This window comes from Clytia hemisphaerica, unplaced genomic scaffold (genome assembly GCF_902728285.1).
Source record: "Clytia hemisphaerica strain Z4C2 unplaced genomic scaffold, Clytia hemisphaerica genome assembly, whole genome shotgun sequence".
Taxonomy (NCBI): Eukaryota; Metazoa; Cnidaria; class Hydrozoa; order Leptothecata; family Clytiidae; genus Clytia; species Clytia hemisphaerica.
Genome location: NW_027103768.1, coordinates 1,122,926 through 1,141,675, shown reverse-complemented (window position 1 = coordinate 1,141,675; position 18,750 = coordinate 1,122,926). Strand labels below are relative to the sequence as shown.

At 37.2% G+C, this 18,750-nt stretch overlaps 2 protein-coding genes across 2 annotated transcripts; both read left to right on the top strand.

Moving 5' to 3' along the window:
* The first annotated feature begins 87 nt into the window (after positions 1 to 87).
* On the top strand, positions 88 to 14,479 carry LOC136805835 (sushi, von Willebrand factor type A, EGF and pentraxin domain-containing protein 1-like). The gene is made up of 15 exons (XM_067062400.1): positions 88 to 331; positions 1,080 to 1,277; positions 8,631 to 8,843; positions 9,072 to 9,263; positions 9,569 to 9,757; positions 9,947 to 10,198; positions 10,481 to 10,729; positions 10,917 to 11,189; positions 11,897 to 12,249; positions 12,511 to 12,631; positions 12,804 to 12,965; positions 13,132 to 13,293; positions 13,545 to 13,691; positions 13,819 to 13,909; positions 14,165 to 14,479. The coding sequence occupies exons 1-15, from the start codon at positions 88 to 90 to the stop codon at positions 14,391 to 14,393; spliced, it is 3,075 nt and encodes a 1,024-aa protein (XP_066918501.1). The 3' UTR covers positions 14,394 to 14,479.
* Positions 14,480 to 15,290: 811 nt separating this feature from the next.
* On the top strand, positions 15,291 to 18,317 carry LOC136805788 (uncharacterized). The gene is made up of 4 exons (XM_067062348.1): positions 15,291 to 15,552; positions 16,049 to 16,128; positions 16,400 to 17,940; positions 18,175 to 18,317. Exons 1-3 carry the CDS (start codon positions 15,390 to 15,392, stop codon positions 17,930 to 17,932), a joined length of 1,776 nt encoding a protein of 591 aa, XP_066918449.1. The 5' UTR covers positions 15,291 to 15,389; the 3' UTR covers positions 17,933 to 17,940; positions 18,175 to 18,317.
* The last annotated feature ends 433 nt before the right edge of the window (positions 18,318 to 18,750 follow it).

The following is an 18,750-nucleotide window of genomic DNA, read 5'->3' as shown; positions in this document are numbered from 1 at the left end:
AATTATTACTGTTTGTTTTTCAACCCGAAAAGTAAAGGTTTAAGAATTTAATTTCAATTGAAGAAAGGTAACATCGATGATAGCGAAATGAAATATTTTCACTTGTTACTTACTTTATTGATTCCTGAATTTTCATTGGCTGTGTGGTTTCCGAAACCATGTGTGGAGATACGTTGCCAGGCCCGTTACGCTGGTTACCAGCCTACCGTCATCCCTGAAGGGAAATGCATCAAACAAATCAATAAAGTGGTTCACATCAATATACCTAAAATGAAAGTGGGGAGTTGCAGAAGTACAAGATGTAGGGAAGTTGATAAAACGAGAACAGCGTGTAAGTGGGTTTTGTTGAGACTTAGAAATTACCCTGACTAAACACCATTCGAATTATCAGCTCATGCTCCGATTACGATAAAATTGGAATTGCTGATGAAATATTACCACGCACTATAATTTTCATGAAAGAAATTCTCCAAAATTTGAAAAACGAAAATAAAAGATGAAGAAGAAAGAATGATCTTTTTATCCGTTTTCACTATAAAATGAAATTGACTTTTGGTCAAAGATATTTTGAACCTTGCTGATTCCAGAAACGCACTTTTCATTTCTTCCTTACATCAAAATCTCCTTGGGGAGATGAAAAAAATATTAAAAACCATTTAGGGAGTGTAACTTTTCATGAAGCTATGGAAAAGATATTCTACAGTGAAAGGAGATGAAATGGAGCTGAAGTGTTTTCTGTTACAAGGACAACACTTTACCAAGCTATTTTCACTCGTCTTCATTTTATCTTTAATAAGGGCAAAAATTAAATGTTACTAATTTCGTGTTTCAAAAGCACAAAGCTTTTGAGGAAAAAGAGTCAACTGTAAAACTGTAAAAGTTCTGTTTGATGTAATGTAAGTTTCATATCCTAAATTTCAGAACACATCGTAGATAAAAAAAAAGAAAATAAATTTTGAAAAATAGCAAGGAGCTGAATTGTTCAAAGTGAGACAAAAAGGACAAACTCTGTGGAAATCTATAACATAACGCCTCTTGAATCTTTACTTTTGCAAACTCTTAATTCTTTTCGATTGTAGGTTCATGCAGAGAGGTCACGAATTGTTGGTGGGCTAGTTGGGGAGCTTGGACAGGTTCAATAACACAAGGGACCTGTGGAAAACAACATCGTAGACGAGCTGAGAAAGACAGAGCAAGATATGTGGAAAGATATGGAAGTTGTAGTGGAGTAAAAGGCCAATGCAATGGAAGTTACAACTCAGAAGATCGAACCATGTGTAAGTTATATCCTGAAGTCTTTCAGCTTTTTGTTTACATAGTTTCGGTGGCAATTTGATCTACTAATATTAATATTTCAATTAGCCGTCCTGGAATCGTCTCTTGAGATGACTCTTTACAATGATAATCAAGCTCGCTTCGCTCGCTGTCATTATTGAGACATCAAATGTATTTCTTCCTTATGAGAGATGTGTAAATGATTTCTTGTATTTTCCAAGGAAAAAAAAACTACAATATTTTCTTGCATATTGATTGGAACATTGATTATAAAACGCAGTTTCCTGCATTTTCCAAGGAAAATTATGTATGTCTTGTAGTTTCCAAGGAAAATTAGACAAAATACATTTTCTTTTTTTGGTAATAGAAACAACCTAAAGCAAATTCTTGTATTTTTAAAGGAAAATCGGCCAAGACAATTTCTTGTATTTTCCAAGGAAAAAATTACATAAGATAAAATGTTTCAAGAAAATTGTCTAAATTAATTTTTTGCTACTTTCACCCTTTCACCAAGTTGATTTTGCAAGAAAGTTAAAAAAGGAGTTATTTTGAAAGCAAACCGAATCGAAACTGGCATATTTTAATAGACTAAAACTATAATTTTACAAGAATAATCCTTATGCTAGGAGTTGTTCAGCCATCGTGGCTAGCGATGGTGGGTGGACATTCGTGGGTGGCTTTGAAAGTTATTTGAAAATGAAAAAGAAAAAGAAAATGAGTGTTAAATTTCAAAGCGCTCTTGAAAATGTTCAAAAAATAAGATTAGAAAAAAGGAACGAAAAAATACATGTTTTCACGGTTTTCATTTTAAGGCTGAAAATTGACCAATTGAAAGACCAAATACAGAAAAGGCGCGAAAAAGAGTTCGAGAAAAAATCGCTAACGAAAAAGCTTTATGCAAGAATGAGATAGGCTGCTGGCATCCACTAACGGACTCGTGCTCCTTATAGATGATGCTTAATAAGCGATATTTCCTTTGTCCAGAGATTTCCCGCCTTTAGCCGATATACGGCTAAAGACATTTTTAGCTGACGAGTGTCTACAAATATAACATTACGTAATGTTTACATTTTCTGTGAGGCATCGAATCATAGATTGGAAAATATATTTAGATTTCGAAAAAAAGTAGGCGGAAGGAAGTTTGCTTATTTTTCTTCCTCCTTTCTTGTTTAATGTGGAGATTTTGTAAAAGATTAGAAATTAAATTTAAATTGAATTTAAGTGCCCTGATGTATCTTCTGTGTGCATCAACAAAATTTTGCTTCATAAAACTACATTTTGATGCTTGAATTTGGACTTGTATGAGTGTATAATTTATAACCACACTGGGGATTCTTTGATCACTTTGGCTCCAGATAATTGTTTTGTCAGTTCTACAGATATATTGTAGATCATTTCAAGGTATTCTAGTTATGTTTATACAGTACATTTTGGGGGTCATATTGAATATTTCTGACATTACTTCTTTATGATTCTACAAAAGGGAGTGTTGTTGTTCCCTTGTTAAATGTTAAAACAAACAAAAAACGTTTCTTCAGCTTTGGCATTTCACTTTTCGATATTGTGTGGCCTTTGTGTTTATCTTTTTCATGTACTTAGCTTCAATCCTTTTCGAAAGCATTCACCGAAGGGGGACTTCAAAATATCTGTTTTGAAGGCACGTTCCAGCTGGATATGGTGGTCTGTTCTTAGCGAACTAAAGAAAAAAGTCTGCTGGAAAAAAGTGGTCTGTTCTACTAAAGATTGGGACACCAGCTGGAAAATTATGATCTGTTCTATTGAAGATTGGGACCAGCTGGAAAAATATGATCTGTTCTTATGAAAATATAGTTTGATATCCAAAAAATAAGGTGTTTAAGAATTTCCTACCTGTTCTGAGGGAATTTCAAAAAAGTCAAAAAATCTTTCTTAAAATATCTGTTCTTTTCCTTCTGAATGTGGTTGCCTTGAGTGGCAGCTCAAAATTCTCCATCTAAGTAGAACATCTGGAAATTGTTGATCTGTTCGCACAGATATTTAAACGGGGCCCCCCAGCGGTTTGCGTGAATGCGTGAATGGGCTTTTTTGGTTGCGTGAATGCGTGAAAATCGAAAAAAAATTGCGTGAATGCGTGAATTGAAAAAACTTGCGTGAACGTGAAAATCCATATTTCCATTGCGTGAATGCGTGAATCTGCCCTGTTTTTTGCGTGCACGCGTGAATTTTTCCTTTTCACAGTTTGTAGAAAACCCCAAGGTGCGCACCTATCCCGAATACAAGGGATGCCAGGTGAAGGTGCACAAAAAAATCAGCAACTTTCAAATTCTCTATTTTATATAACGATTCATGATTTAGATGCGCTTTCTAGCAATCTAGACACCTTAAATTTCCAGATTTTTTCGCTCATGCCAAACATGTATTGGCCCTCGAATCTTAAATAACTCTAATTTGCCCCCTTGAAAGTGTTTGTTTAAGATAAAACCATGGTTATGCATGATGAGTGATCCAGGGTCAGGGCCAGCCAGGGCCAGGGCCAGCCAGGGCTAGAGCCACTGGGGGCAGGAGGCAGCCATGACTTCACCACGTTTTTGCAAATTAAAAGAAATTTATTTCAAAGAAATTTTTACCCATGATGTAGAATATCGTTTAACCTGATTTCTTGGTAAAATTAGTCTGAAATGGAGTCGTATTTAAGCACGTCAGAGGGTTGAAATAGAAATTTTCTCCTGTCGGCGTAAAACATGGTTGCGCCTCCTTAGTCACTATGTTTTCGGCCCCTCCACGTTAGGAAATTAATTCGCGGGCCCTGATTAAAACCTTTCTTTTTAAATTTTTTTGATCGCTTTGCTCGCAACAAATGTTCATTCTTTTACCTTATTTTACAAGCTATCAAGCGATCGTACCTTGCCTAACGAATTTAGACTACATTCTTTTTCAATGGTGTTAAAGAGAGCATTTTTAGCCAAACGCGAGTGACAAAAATGCAAAAATTTCCTCTCTGCGTAAACCATGGTTGCGCCTCCTTACCCCTGAGCTAAGCATCATAGTGTCATCCTCGAGTTTGTTTGACCTATTTTTGATAATGTTTAAGCTATTTTATGTACAAAAATTCGCCTGCGGTGCATATCTTTTCACTTACTATCGCGATACGTTAACTGCAGAAGCTTTACCTTTTCCAAATGATCGTGACAAGTTAGAAGAATCAAATATTTTGCATGATGGCATGTAATTAAAGTTGAAAAATTACGCAACGCTTTCTATTTGGGGGCTTCTTATGACGCTAAAAAACAAAAACCACGGTGTTTTATAGTCAGGTCTCAGGAAAAAATCACTACTGAGTTAGTTTTTTTCTCAAGGTGCATAGACCAGATCCGGTCGAATAATATCCGAGTACAGCCTTTGTCATACTTTTTTATGCAAATCGAACGTTTTACTCAATAATGGCGGAAATTACGTAAATTACGTAACTTAGCGAAATGTGCAACACCTCTATTTTTGAGATTTTCCCCGATTTTTTCCGAAAATTTCCCCGATTTTCCAAAAAATTGGGTTTGCGTGAATTTCGAGAAAAACTTGCGTGAATGCGTGAATTGCGAAAATTTTTTGCGTGAATGCGTGAAATTTGGGTCCGCTGGGGGGGGCCTCTTAAACTGTTAGCTGGGAAATTAAGTTTCTGTTCTTAAAAGTCCTTCAGTCAAGCTGGAATTTAGCGATCTGTTCTTATAAGATTTTGTCAGCCCTGGTAATAAGAACAGTTAAAGGGAACGACGCATGGTATATTTATTAAATGCTGATCTAGCATTGGCACAAACACCCATACGGAGGAGTATTTAGGAGTGCTGGATCATAACAAAAACCAAAAGTGACTTAATTCCAAAAAATATATTCAAAAAAGTGAATATAATCTATATAATCTATATTATAATACGCTTAAATCGGAACTCTCCCATTCTCGCATGAGGCTTTTTCGCTAGCGATTTTTAAATACACGGCAATTTTTTTCGCGCCTTTTTGATTGTATATTCAATTCTATTCGCCAAGTGCACTTCCATTCAAGAGAGCACATTTCTCCTTGATGGAGAAACACAACTGACTGTGCAATAGCACTATCAGCATAATTTATAGTTTTTAAAAAAAAAGTTTATGTCGGTTATGAAATAATTTTGATTCACATGGGAATACGTCGAAGATAAAATTTGAGTTTTCAAAAAGACATCATATTTATGATTACCCTTGAGATTAGTAAAGCTCCGATGACATTTCCCTTCTTTTGATACTCTGATAAAAACATTTCAATTTAATGGACTTGACAATATGAAAAAAGTTGATGCTTATTCCCAATTCAATTATGAAATTTTTTAATCAATGTTTGCTATTTTTTGTTCTATTGAGATAGCAAAATGAAAACGCTTTTACTTACGCATTGAGTTTAATTGTTAAATAATTGTTGACTCTGTTAAGAGGTATTGAAAAAAGGCACTCTTTATATTCCACCGTAAAGCACTGTGGTCTTTGGAGTGATCGGTGTTGCCAAGTACCTCTAATACTGAATTTGAATTTCTGTTTGTTTTTTATCTTCATCCTTGCGTGAGGAAAATAATAGTCTTTCCTCTCCCAAAAACCCAAAAAAAAGCACGTTTAAGTATGACCGATTTCTCGCGAGAAATTTTTAAACTCAATTTTCACCCAATATTTGCCATTAGTATTTTTAGCGAGTCAGAACAGTATTGTTTTGAAGGTTTTCAACAAAAAAAATTATGACAAATTTATACAATTTAATAAGGAGTGGTCAGAAAGATCTACTAGGGGGGGGGGTGGAGGATTCTAGGGGGGTGGGGGGTTCCAAATTTTTTTCGCGGGTTTAGGGGGGGTTTCAAATTTTTTTTGAGGGTTGAGAGGGGGGGTTCCAATCTTTTGGGCACCTCAAGAGAAAATGTAGGAAGGTCTAATTTCATAGTTTTACGTTTCAAAATTTCAAAAATTTTTCGGCCTGACGGCCGACAACTCAGAATTTATTTTATTTCATATATGTACATGTCATACTAACATTATTTGGGCATCATCGCCTTGCCCTTTTGGTTTGTAGCATTGAGCTAAATGAGGGAAGTAGATTAGTGGCTTTCACAGCTCATCAGAGTGGTTTGAAAAAGTACTTTTTAGAAAGAAATTTGTCAAAACAAAGTGTCTTTAAGCTAAAATGGTGGTGAAAAACATCGACATTTCTTCCCGTCGGCGCAAACCATGGTTGTGCCTCCTTAGTCTCTACTAATATCTTATAAATTATATACACAGAGCTTTGACAGACCCTGGAAAACCTGAAAATATAGGTTTATAGGGAAATTTCAAACTCAGAGAATTTCATTTCTCAGACTCCTTTTAACAACAGAATAGCTTGTATTTTAGGGTCTCGAGTACCTGATCTTCAAAATTTTCAATATTTTGAGTAATTGAGTAATGCCTCTGTAATGTAGGGAGATTATGTATCAGGGAAAATAAGCCGTAATTTTCTCCCAAAACTTTGGGAAACTCAGAGAAAATAACTCGTTGATTCTTATTTTAACCCAGGACTATTCCTATAGGAGATCTACCATTTTGATTGACGTTTACACCACGGGTTTTTTTATTTTGTTTACTTCAGAGAAATTCCGTCGTAACCATGGAAATCGACGGAAAAAATCCCGTGGTGTAAACGTCAATCAAAATGGTAGATCTCCTAAAGGACTATACTCAACTTTACAGGGCTAAACTATCTCCCTTACCTAATTTTGACATAAAAACTGTCATACAAACAAATAATACTCTTTGTACCGCATCTGTATGAATTCTTTTTTTGCGTAAAAATTTTTCTAGTGGGGGGGGGGTGCGAAAAAATATTGGGCCTTATGAGGGGCGGTTCGAATTTTTTTTCCAGTTTAGGGGAGGGGGTGCGAAAGTATTTTGGGATTTTTCAAAATATCCTCCACTCCCCCCTAGTAGATACTTTCTGACCACTCCCTAAGGAGAAGAAAAATCAAAATTCAACTAAAAATACTTTCACCATATTTTTTAATGTGCATTAATTTTAGTGTCCCCTTAAAAATTTTAAACATCAATTTTTACGAAAAAGGCCTAAATTTAAGAACATTTCTTCTCGCAAAATAAGTACATTTGTATACAAATCCCTACAAGTTTCTGAAAAATAGAAAAGCGAGCGAAGCGAGTGTATTAAAAGGAGTAAGAAGTCGTCTCGGACGACGCCGGGACGGCTAGTTTACTATAATGTTCAACAACAACACAAAAAGACTTACATAAAACTGAAAGAAAAAAAGGAATGTATTTTTCTTTTGAATGAAATCGAGTGTTTCTATTTTTTTAAATGAAGACATTCTATTGTGAATATATTCGAAAACTTCTTTGCAATCTTTTTGTTTACATTTTGTCTTCATTCACTTTCGTTTACTGTTGAAAACATAACAAAGTTTTAGCTATACTCTTAAACCGCGTATAATTGTCGGTTAAGCCAATCAGCTTTCGGGCTGACATCAGCATGTATTTCAGAGTATACCATGGAAGTACCATCAAATCCGACCCCTACTATAAGTATAGCGCTATTGCCTTTAACTCGCATAAAAAAATCAATCGCCTGGTAATTTCGTACCTGTTCCGGAAGTTTTTTTACCCCCTAGCTGGAAAAATATAACTGTTTTGAAGTAAAAATTTCTCCCCTGGAAAACGAGGAACTGTTCTTAATTTCGGGGAAATCCTTCCAGCTGGCAAATCAGAACAGATATTTGCAAATTTTAGGTCGGTGGCTGCTTCTGCCTTTTGAAGAGATTGGAGTGTTTTTGGTTGTTTTCTTTTGTTCATATTTGTATTTTTGAGCTTCGACCGAAGAGCTGAAGGATAAATTTACAGACCAGATATCTTATAAAAGCAAAAGTGAAAAATAAATCTACAGACTGTACAAAATGCGCGCATCAGATTGTTTTTTATCTTTATTTCTGTTTTGTTTTTCTGGTCTTGGATTCGAATTTCGAATGTAAACATTCTATTGAAAACGTTCGAAACGGTCGTCTTTGCGCGCACATCAATGTCAATAAAATTATTTACTCGCTAAGATTCTGTAAAATACATCGAATTAAAAAAAAAACGAATCGGAAAGCGTTTGGTAGATCATTAAGCAGACCTATACTACCAGAGGTTTTGTAGAGGTCTGCGATTCAGACTAAGAATGAGAGAGTTCGGATTTAAGCGTATTATGATAATGATTATTTTAAATATCAACTTCTCATACATGGAATACTGTTTTTTAATCTGTAGGTAAATTCTCTCCACTTTAAAAGACATTTCAGGAAATCCAGTTAAATCATGCCTCCTATACTTTTCATGATTTGTAGGTAATTGCAGAAAAGCCAGTAGTTGTCCAGTAGCACCATGGAGTTCGTGGACACCAGCAGTCGGTAATGGACAATGTAAAGACCAAACACGACACCAAGACAAAAAGCCTTCATACACTTACGTTATGAAAGAACAGAAGAAAGGAGAAGTGGCTTGCTTTGGCATCGATCCTGATTGTCGACCACCAAGAATCACTGATACAAGAACTTTCTGTAAGATAAAATTTTCGTCGATTCGACTTTTAAAAACAATTATTTGTTAGTTTTAGTTGGTCTGTTGTTTCATAGTCTGCGCTTCTTGAAGAAGGAATTTTCAAAATATTTTTGAAACGAATAAGCGTTTGATTCAATCAAAAAGTGTGAGAAAGCTATGTCAAGATCTATCTGTTTTGACAATCTCAAAGAAGCCTTCTTTTAACCGAATAAGCTTTCTACATTCAGGTAAATGTCCGACGAAGGAATGCACAGAGAGAAGTTGGACATCTTGGAATATCGACACATGGACGGGAAGCTGCCCGAATGAGAAGAGGACCAAAACATATGATTTCAAAATCAAATATATTGAGGCTTACAAGAGCTGCAATGGTGTAGGAAAAGATTGCCCACCTACCAAGAACGAGTATAGAAAAAAAGGTTGACAACTTTGACTCGATGTTGTATCTTCATCATAGTTACCTTATAAATGTCTCTCTGATTCTTATCATTTAGCGAACATCAAATTGTGAGTTTCCGAGAAGTCAGCAGTACATATGAGCCAAATCAAAACAAAAATTTCGGGTGTTAAAATATGGCAAACTATAAACTTTTGATCTATGGTAGTACAGCGGAGTCTCCATAACTCGGACACGCGATTTGTTCGAGTTAAGGAGACATTTAAGTTATAGAGGTTCGAGATAAAGAGACTCCACTATATCTTACGTCTTCGAATATATTTCCAGTGATCAAATGTCCAGCAATCAAGTTATCACCAAACTCCATCCACCTCGACAAAGCATGCAATGGAGTAGACAGCTCATGTACATCTGTCTGTCGCATTGACTGTAAGAAAGGCTACAAGCTAATTGGTCAAAACCATGTCACGTGTCACGGATCAGGAAAATGGACAGGAAAACTAGGGTATTGTAAAGGTAAGATACAACAAAACTTGTCATTGCAAACCATTCTATCGAAATTTATCGTAGAATTTAACAATTTCTCCTGGAAAGTATTCCAATTACATGTTATGATAAGAAACCAAGATATTCAAAATACACTATTTCCACTGAACTTCGCTCGTCTGACTTTGTTTTTCACTCATTATGGCACCATATTTTTAGATTCTGAGCCACCGACGATAACATGTCCTAAATTGCCAATTCCAACCGTCAACAACAAGCCAGGCACCAATTACTCCATCATCTCATTCCCCAATGCGACGGCAACCGATAATTCAGGTTTTCCAGTGACAATCACCACAAGTCATCCATCACCACTGAAAGTGTTCGTTCACCATCCAGTTGAAGTTACTTACACTGCTACTGATGCTGTTGGAAACACCAATAAATGCAAACGGAAATTCATCGTCAAAGGTAGACATTTTTGAATATCATTACAGCGTTTGGTTATAGGTTTTGTTAGTCAGGACCGTCTTAAGGCTTAGGTTTAGCAAGTTATTTTACCGAGATGAAAAGAAGTCATTGGAATTTTAACTAGTAAAGATGTAAGACTGCCACCAGCACAATATGTTCTCACTTCTTTTATACTGTTCATACTTTTTATTACCGGTAGCAATAATTTTGAATCTTCAAGATGTTGACAAGGCTTTAGAAATGAAACGATTTCCTATTTTAAACCCTCAAACCCATTTTTAGATCACGAGGCACCAGTTGTAACATATTGCCCCAAAAAACATCGAATCATCAAAACAGGGTTATTCCCACACCAAGTATTTTGGCCCATGCCACGCTTCACAGACAATGTAGAGGCTGACAACGAGTTGGTCTTCATCCCTTCGGTGGTGAATGGAACTAAGTTCTACCAAGGGAAACACAGTGTTGATATCAAAGCCAGAGATAAATCATCCAATACTGAAAACTGCACCATGACATTCGAGCTCCAAAGTAAGTAAATAAAAAACATGGCATTCGTTATTGTCAAAGTTAGGTAGCAAAGAAAAATTAAAAGAAAGGCAATAGAGTGTCTTTTCAAAATAATTCATCCTGGGTTATATTACCTAAAAACAGGTTTTACTATGTTTCTGATGAACATGTGAGGGCCATCGAAACTTTTAACTAATTAATTTTCTAGTGTTGAAATGCCCAGTGGATGCGCCACCCAAGCATGGTTCCGCCACATGCAACATTAAGAACAACGGGAAAGTTGAAGCTTTCATTTGTACTGCAGCTTGTCAAAAAGGTTCATGGTTTCTGGAGGGTGCAAACATTGCCAAAGTGTACAATTTGTATGTGTGTTCGATGGATGGAGCGTGGCAAGGTGCAAGTGTTTTCAACTTTGACAACTTGGTACACTCTCATATGGTTCCTATCAATAGAGGAGATCCTATGTGGCCAGACTGCTCAGGTATCTCTGATGATTTTCTCGGGTTTAAAGCCAAGTGTAGATTCCTAAGTGTTCGCATTAACTCCTTCGCATATAATTTATCTTTGGTTTATAATCACAATAGTGTATAAAAGATTTTAGCAGCCTATAGACACATCAAGACGAGAGGTTTAATAGTTTAGTTTGAAGATATTTTATCTTATATTACACATTTTTTATATAAATAACCAGCTTGTATTGGTAAGGCTAAAGGGCTCAGATTAGCCATTTTTTTTCACTATCTCGTAAAGTATAAGTTAACCATGGCAGGCCTAGCCTGGATATCTAAGCTGTAAACTTTTTTTTCTTTTAGACGTTCCTGGTTTCCTTCAGTCTTCCTAAATCCTAAATCGATTTATATTCTAAAATCGGAGACAGCGCATGCGTACTTTGTCGATTTAATAATTCAATAAAAGCTAAAAATTTACCGGCCCCGGGTTTACAAGCATCTAGGTAGACCAAGCTATTGAAAACATCAAAATACAAAGCAATTTACAGCTTGGTCATTCAGGTTACTCTTGACCCAATAAGCATAAACATGGTATAATATCAAGGATACTTTTTCACAAAATGAGCTAGAATACTAAGCAACCTCAACCCTGACGCGAAAGTTTGAGTTTCTTATAATGAAAAAATGTGTAATAAACATTGTTAGCTATCATATATGTTCACAAAATTTCTGTCTTTAGTGGGCAAGTCACCAAACAGCGTGGCGCTAGATATGCAAATCTTCAGTGGCAAATGTTCAGACCAAGCCTCTATGGAAAAGTTGAAGCGTGATTTTGTAGCAACGTTGAAGAAAGATTTCATTTGGGGAGCAGCATTCTGCTCACAACAACAACAATGTGATGTGGAGAATGCTGTTGTGTATTGTTCCAAGAAGACAAAGAGAAGCACCAATAGTAAAGATCAGATGGTCATCAAGTTCTCCATATCTGTTCGCAAGACATTGAATCAAGGAGTTCTCGATAAAGACAATCTTAAGCAGTTGAACACGTTGACACAGGCGTTGGAACTTCAAAAGACAGCAATTGTTCAAAAGGTATCATTTCTACTTCCCTTTTCTCCTATGTCTTCTAGTCTGGTATGTGAACTGTTGATCGAGAACAGCCTCGTTTACAGCGTTTAATCAGATTTTCAATGCTTGCTGATAGCGCCAGATAATCTTCTTTGGCGTCTTTCAAATGACGAAAATAAAGCCTAGGATACACTGGGACGACGTTGAATCCAGAATCGGTAATATCTTCAGATAAAAGAGTTAGTGCATAACAACAGACGTAATTCTCTTACTATTTGAATTCAGGTGACAAGCACAGCGGTCAAAGTATTGAAAGACAACAGTGTGAAAGTGAACTCACAAAAACCTTCCATCTCATGCAAACAAGGTTCTGAACTCCAATCTGTGAATGGAACCATCAAGTGCTGTAAGTTCAATGAGAACGGTTTTTGTAGATTTACAGTTATTTACTTAGCAAAGCCTTTTCCTTAAAATCCTCAAAATTTGGGACTTTTCTGAATGAATAAATGTCTCGAAACATTCGAGATCTCGAAAGTGAATACAGTATTTGGTTTCATTTTTTTCATCTTCTTTTACAGTGCAATGTCCCAGTGGAACGTTCTATCAGAGTGAAACAAAGAAATGTACAGTTTGTCAACCAGGATTTTTTCAAAACAGAGAAGGTGCATTGTCTTGTGAAAATTGTCCGCAAGGTGAAACAACCAAAGGGACTTTATCATCGGATTTCCATAGATGCAAAGGTAACGGCCCCACTTCTTGTCTACCATCAAATTGTTGCCCTAAGAAAAAGGTCTAATTTCAATATTCAAACACTCTTGTAATCGCCCATTTAGTCACATTTATTAGGTCACAAAGGTTCTTTCCTGAAGTTGACCTCTTCATCAGCTTATTCATTAACCGTTTCAGCGATTTGTCATCCTGGAACATACTCAAAGAACGGTCTTGCACCTTGCACACAATGCCCATCAGGAACCTACCAACCTTCTTTGGAAAGTCAGGATTGTATTAAATGTCCGAGTTCAAATGGGAAACGACAAGGCCTAACTGATGTCAAAGATTGCAATTTTGGTAAGATAAATGATTATAATAGAGGTAATGTTTTACCTTTTTGTGAAAAAAAAACAAGCCGGGGGGAAATCATAAGGGAATAAATTTCGTAAGGGGAAATTTGACCATACCTTCACACTCTATAGAGGGCAGCAATACTTTCTTTTCCGTTGCCTTGGAAATGCCATCTTATTTGTTCATTCTTTATTTATTTCTTATTGGTCCGACAACTTTGTTAAAGTTTACATTTTCCTTTTAAATGATCACTACAGATGGCATCAAATACGAGATCCGTTCAGAAGGTTGTGGCGATCCAGGGAAAACCAGTGGATGTGGTATCTCCACCATCAAAGTGGAAGGGAAAGATTACAGTAAACAAAGAAGAGGAATCAATTTCGTCGCAATCGATGGTAGCAGAGGTAAGAAAGTATCTGCGGAGCAATTTGACACCGGTTTGCATGATCACTCTTGGCATTATGCATTCTAAAATGATCGTGAGCTGGTCTTATATGTTCTCATCGAAAATCTTTTTTTGTTTTATTGAAGGTACCATTGTGGGAAGCGCGTCATTCGATTGGCACTATTACAGAAATGAATGCACCAATGCTTTAAAGTGGACCAACAGTCTAAATGATGGGTTAGTACATCTACATCCTGTTGAAACCCAATTTGTAATTCAGCTTAAAAGTAATCATAAAAAGATCTAAGATATCATATCATTTCAAGCTGAAAACATTCCTTACCAGGTAAAATTCGGAAAATAATCACAGTTGCCAATAAAAACTTTGAGCAATAAGCGAACGTTTTAATTTGCACCTGACTGGTTTACATACTCAGTTTTAAAAGGTATGTTTTTTGAATGACATTAGTTATTTTGACTTTCAATTTATAGCACCATCGTGCTTGGAGCCTACCAGGACGAGGCCACTTTGGCGTTTACGTCTGATTGTCAGAAAGCATTGGAAGCGATCGGTGGTAAGCGCCCTTTCCAACGTCAATATCGTTCGTCGTACGTCATTGTCGGGTACAAAGGAAAGACGAAGAAGTCTTGGGTCACCCAACAAATGAGCAGTTATGGACGAGGACCCACTCAAGTTACTGGTCGCATTTCTTTTGTCTAATAAGGATGCATAGTACATGCACGAAAATATTGGAATATTCTTTTTTCTTCAAACTAATCATTTTAAAAAAGATAAAAAGAAAGGTACTATTCTGAAATTGTTGTGTTTTATCTGGCGTTTTATAAGAGCATCCAAATTCTTTAAAGCGTTCGGATGTTCTTAACCTTTTTGAGTTTTAAGCCTAAAAATGTTCTTAACATATTCTTATTTTCATCATTTTGCGACTATTTTTGTCCATTTTCCTAGGAAATCGGATGTTTTAGAGTCTGTAGCTTACTCTTAGGTGCCAAATAAACGGGGGGGGGGGGGGTTCGAATAAACGGGGGGGGCCTAATTGCCGGGGGTTGGAAATTGTACTTATGAAAACCCAAAAATAAGGTAAATATAGGCTAAAATCAGGCTTTTTGGAGCAAAATAAGGGGACTTCTTTAAGCCAACTGAAAATATTCTTAAAAATTAATAAACGGGGGGGGGGTCCTAATAAGGTCCGGGGGGTTGGAACATTTTCGAAAAATTAACAAGCGGGGGGGGGGCGTTTATTTGGCACCTAAGAGTATTGTTCTTAACATTTTGGCCATCGAAGCGTTATGTTCTTATAAAAAACATGTATCATCCTTCTCATATTGCTTAAATAATGATTTAAGTACAATAAATAAAACAGTGGTTTGACTGCCTCTTCACAGTTCGAGAGTCGAATAATTTCACGAGAGCACCTTTGTTTGTCTAAACATCTCTTTTGTTTAGTCCGTTCGAATGTTCGAAGACAAGAACTTTCGTTTTGTCTGTAACCTCCACTCAAAAGAATTTTGGTTACCATAGCAACCATACAGAATATGAGGGTTAATTGAGCGTGCTATGAAACTGCAGGTGAAACAAACGTTTTCTTCAGCATTAATTAATGAAACAAAAAAAACTTCGAATTAGAAAAAAAGTTTACCCTCATAAAGGATAAAATTTATATTTTTTCTTGATAATTGGGGGTAATAAAAACAAACAATGAGGATATTGTTATATTTCTTATTATTGGGACTGGCACTAGACCACGTGTACAGTTTTCCCATCGCACGTGGTGAGGAGAATGATGAACTTTTGGAAGTGAGAATCAACGAAGAAGATGCAGGAGATGAATTGGAGAATGAAGAAGAAACCACAGCCGAAGGTATGTCATCACTTTCCTGAGGTCAGTCATCTGATAAGCTTCCCCGATTATCTCTAAGCGACACCATTCAAAGATCCAGTTGAAATAATACAAACGAACCAAACTTCATTGGCTATTCTCCTTATTTCGCGTGAATAAAACCTTTGGAGAATTAAATGGCCAAAATGATGCGAAAATACCACTTCGTAATCATTTTGTATTCGCTAAACCTCCCAGTATATCAGTAGTAATGCAAGTATTTGTACAACCTTTGTTTCCCTTAGTCCTTAGTAGCAATATGAGCGGTGATGGCTCAAGGTTCATAATGATGATTTTAAACCAATAGTCGGTATCTTTAAAAATTCACGGTGTCATTCACAAACACCTGGTCTCATACACGTAGAAACTCATAAACATTTTATCCAATGCGTGATAAAGATTTATTGAAATTAAAGCATAATACTTGCGCGTTCTATTACTGCCTATAAGGTATAATTTTTCATTTTTCTTTCTATAGAATCAGGGAGTGGAAGTGGCAGCAAAAGAAATTTGATCGAAGAAGAAGTCAAAGAAGAAGATGAAGCTCCTGAAGGAGAGGTAAAATTTTCTTCCGTAGTTAATTTCGAGCAGCATCCTCCTTCTAAGTCATGGTTTTTGATTTGCTAAATAATTTAAGGTTGTTATCCCGTCTGTTATAATGATACCAGGTAGAAGTATTTTAGAAACGCGTAGACATTGATTTTCAGAAGACATTTTCCACCTAAACTGTTGGTATATGATGACGCTGACACGTCACAGGTTGTGACTAACTTCAATAGAGTATAGTTTCTTTGCATTTTGGTTAGACCTCATTATTATTAATCTGTAGAGCGACGAAGCAGTCGGCAAAGATGCCATCACGAAAGCTGATGATATTCCCGACGAAGGCGACAACCAAGACGACGAAGCTGATGACAATCAAGAAAAAGAGAGTCAAGAAGAAAAAGAAGAATCTAAAAAGCCAGAAGAAGAAGACAGTTCTTCAAAAACAGAACTGACCAAAAAAACTGAGGTCCCTTCAATGGAAGGCGAAGAGGAGCCAGCAGAAAGCAGCGAAGAAGGAAACACTAGTGAAGAGGATGACGGAGCCAATGAAGAAAACCAGGACCAATCTGACGAAGAAGCGGAAGAGGGAGAAGATACGGGCAACAAACGATCTGATCTCTGCAAAAGATCACCATACGGTGGTGGTTGCGGTGAAGAAGGTCACGAAGAGGGACACGAAGAGGGACACGAAGGACACGGTCACCATCACGGTCATCATGAACACGAACATGGTCACCACCATCACGGACATCACCATGGTTTCGTGCATGAATGGGGAGAAGAAGAAGGAGGCGGTCACCACGGTCACCAAGGACACGGTCACCATGAAGGCCATCATGAACATGAGCACGAACACGAGCATGGATATGGTGGTCACGAAGGAATTGGCCATCACGGAGGATATGGAGGCGGTGGCATGGGAGGCGGCGGCGGTGGTTATGGAGATGGAGGATACGGTGGTGGTTATGGCGGCGGCGGCGGCGGCGGTGGCTGCGGAGGTGGATGTGGCGGTGGATGGGGTCGATCCAGTGTCTTACAACAAGCTCCACCCATGGCTTTCCATTGCAGAGATATGGTCAGTAAAGACGGTAAGAAACATACCAAACGTTTCTGTGTACCCATTGGTCATTATGGTGGTTATGGATGGCCTTATTTCCATGGTTACCCTGGCACTGGTCTTGGCCAATGGGGATGGGGATTCCCTTGGATCAAATCGAAAGTTGAAGGATCCAAAGGGGTGAAAGCCAAAGATAGCAAAAAGGAGGAGAAAACCACTAAGAAAGAGCAACGTGATCATATCACCAAGAAACAAACCGTTCATGTTGGTTATGGATATGCCAGTGGAGATAACTACCGACTTGGATTCCAAACAGGTGGTATGGGAGGTCTTGCATCAACTTTCACGGGTCACTTAGGTCCAGCAACTATCCCAGAACATTTCAAAAAATCTGTTATTAACAAACGTCAATTTGGCTTCGGTGGCCCTGGTGCTGGACCCGCAGGCCCAGTCGGAGCAGGACCAGTCGACGCACCAGGATATGGTGGCCACTCAACTCCATACGGTCATCCAGTCACGCACCCTGGGTTTACTACTATGGGATTCCCAGGACACGCTCTTGCCTCTACTGACGTCAGAAGTGGAATTCAAAGACCAAAACGAGAATTAGATGTAGAGCAATATCCAGAAGCCGTCATCCCTGAAGATAACTTTGAAGTAGAAGACCCCGAAAAAGAATTCGCTAACTATCAATATTACGAACAACAACCAGTAGAACACGAAGACAATGAAAATACCTTCTTATACACTGCTGAATAAACCAATCGGTGAGTACGCTACTGTCTTGTTATCACTCGCTTGTTCTCGTCTAAAAAGAAAGAAAATGAGTTCTTGTTGTTCTCCACAGCACGTGACATTTACAGTATGATACAGTTCTTCCTCATTTTTTGACCTGATTATTTTCATTGTGTTCATAAATTCGAAGTGTCATTAACTTCAAAAGAAAATGATTCTTAAAATTGGGAGTCTGAAAATTAAATCATGATTTTCTTTTTTTTCAGGCAACGCTTATCAAAGAATACACCCAACACCACCCAGATAGTCACACATATCTTATAATTATATTTTTTAACAAATCTTAACTATTTTGTAATATCTGTAGTATAATAAAAAATTACAAATAAAATGAATTATGTCTGCTCTACGTCTTCTTTGCGTTCGATATATCATGGTCTCGAGTACGTCGAGTTTATCGTATTAGGGGATTTTACTTAAATGGGCAATCTTAAAATTTGCTTCAATTCAAAATAATTGCTCATATTGGACTAGTCCTTCATAAAAATGAGGGAGGGTCAAAGGCTTCCGCAGTCCGTCTTTTTTTAGATTAAGCGGTATTTCCTTTTCGTCCAGAAATTTGCTACCTGTAGCCATATATCGACTGAAAACTACTTTCTATACTACAGGCGGTTTTCTAGAGGTCAGTAATTCAGACTATACTAATTTTACAGAATAAAGGCCGTGATTACCGTCTTCGAAAGTGGACTAAAATCCCGCAACTGCGGATGAAAAAAAGGGCTCCTCAACAAACTGTGAAATAACCCTCTTCCTAAAAGATCCTTCTGGTTAACTAGACATTA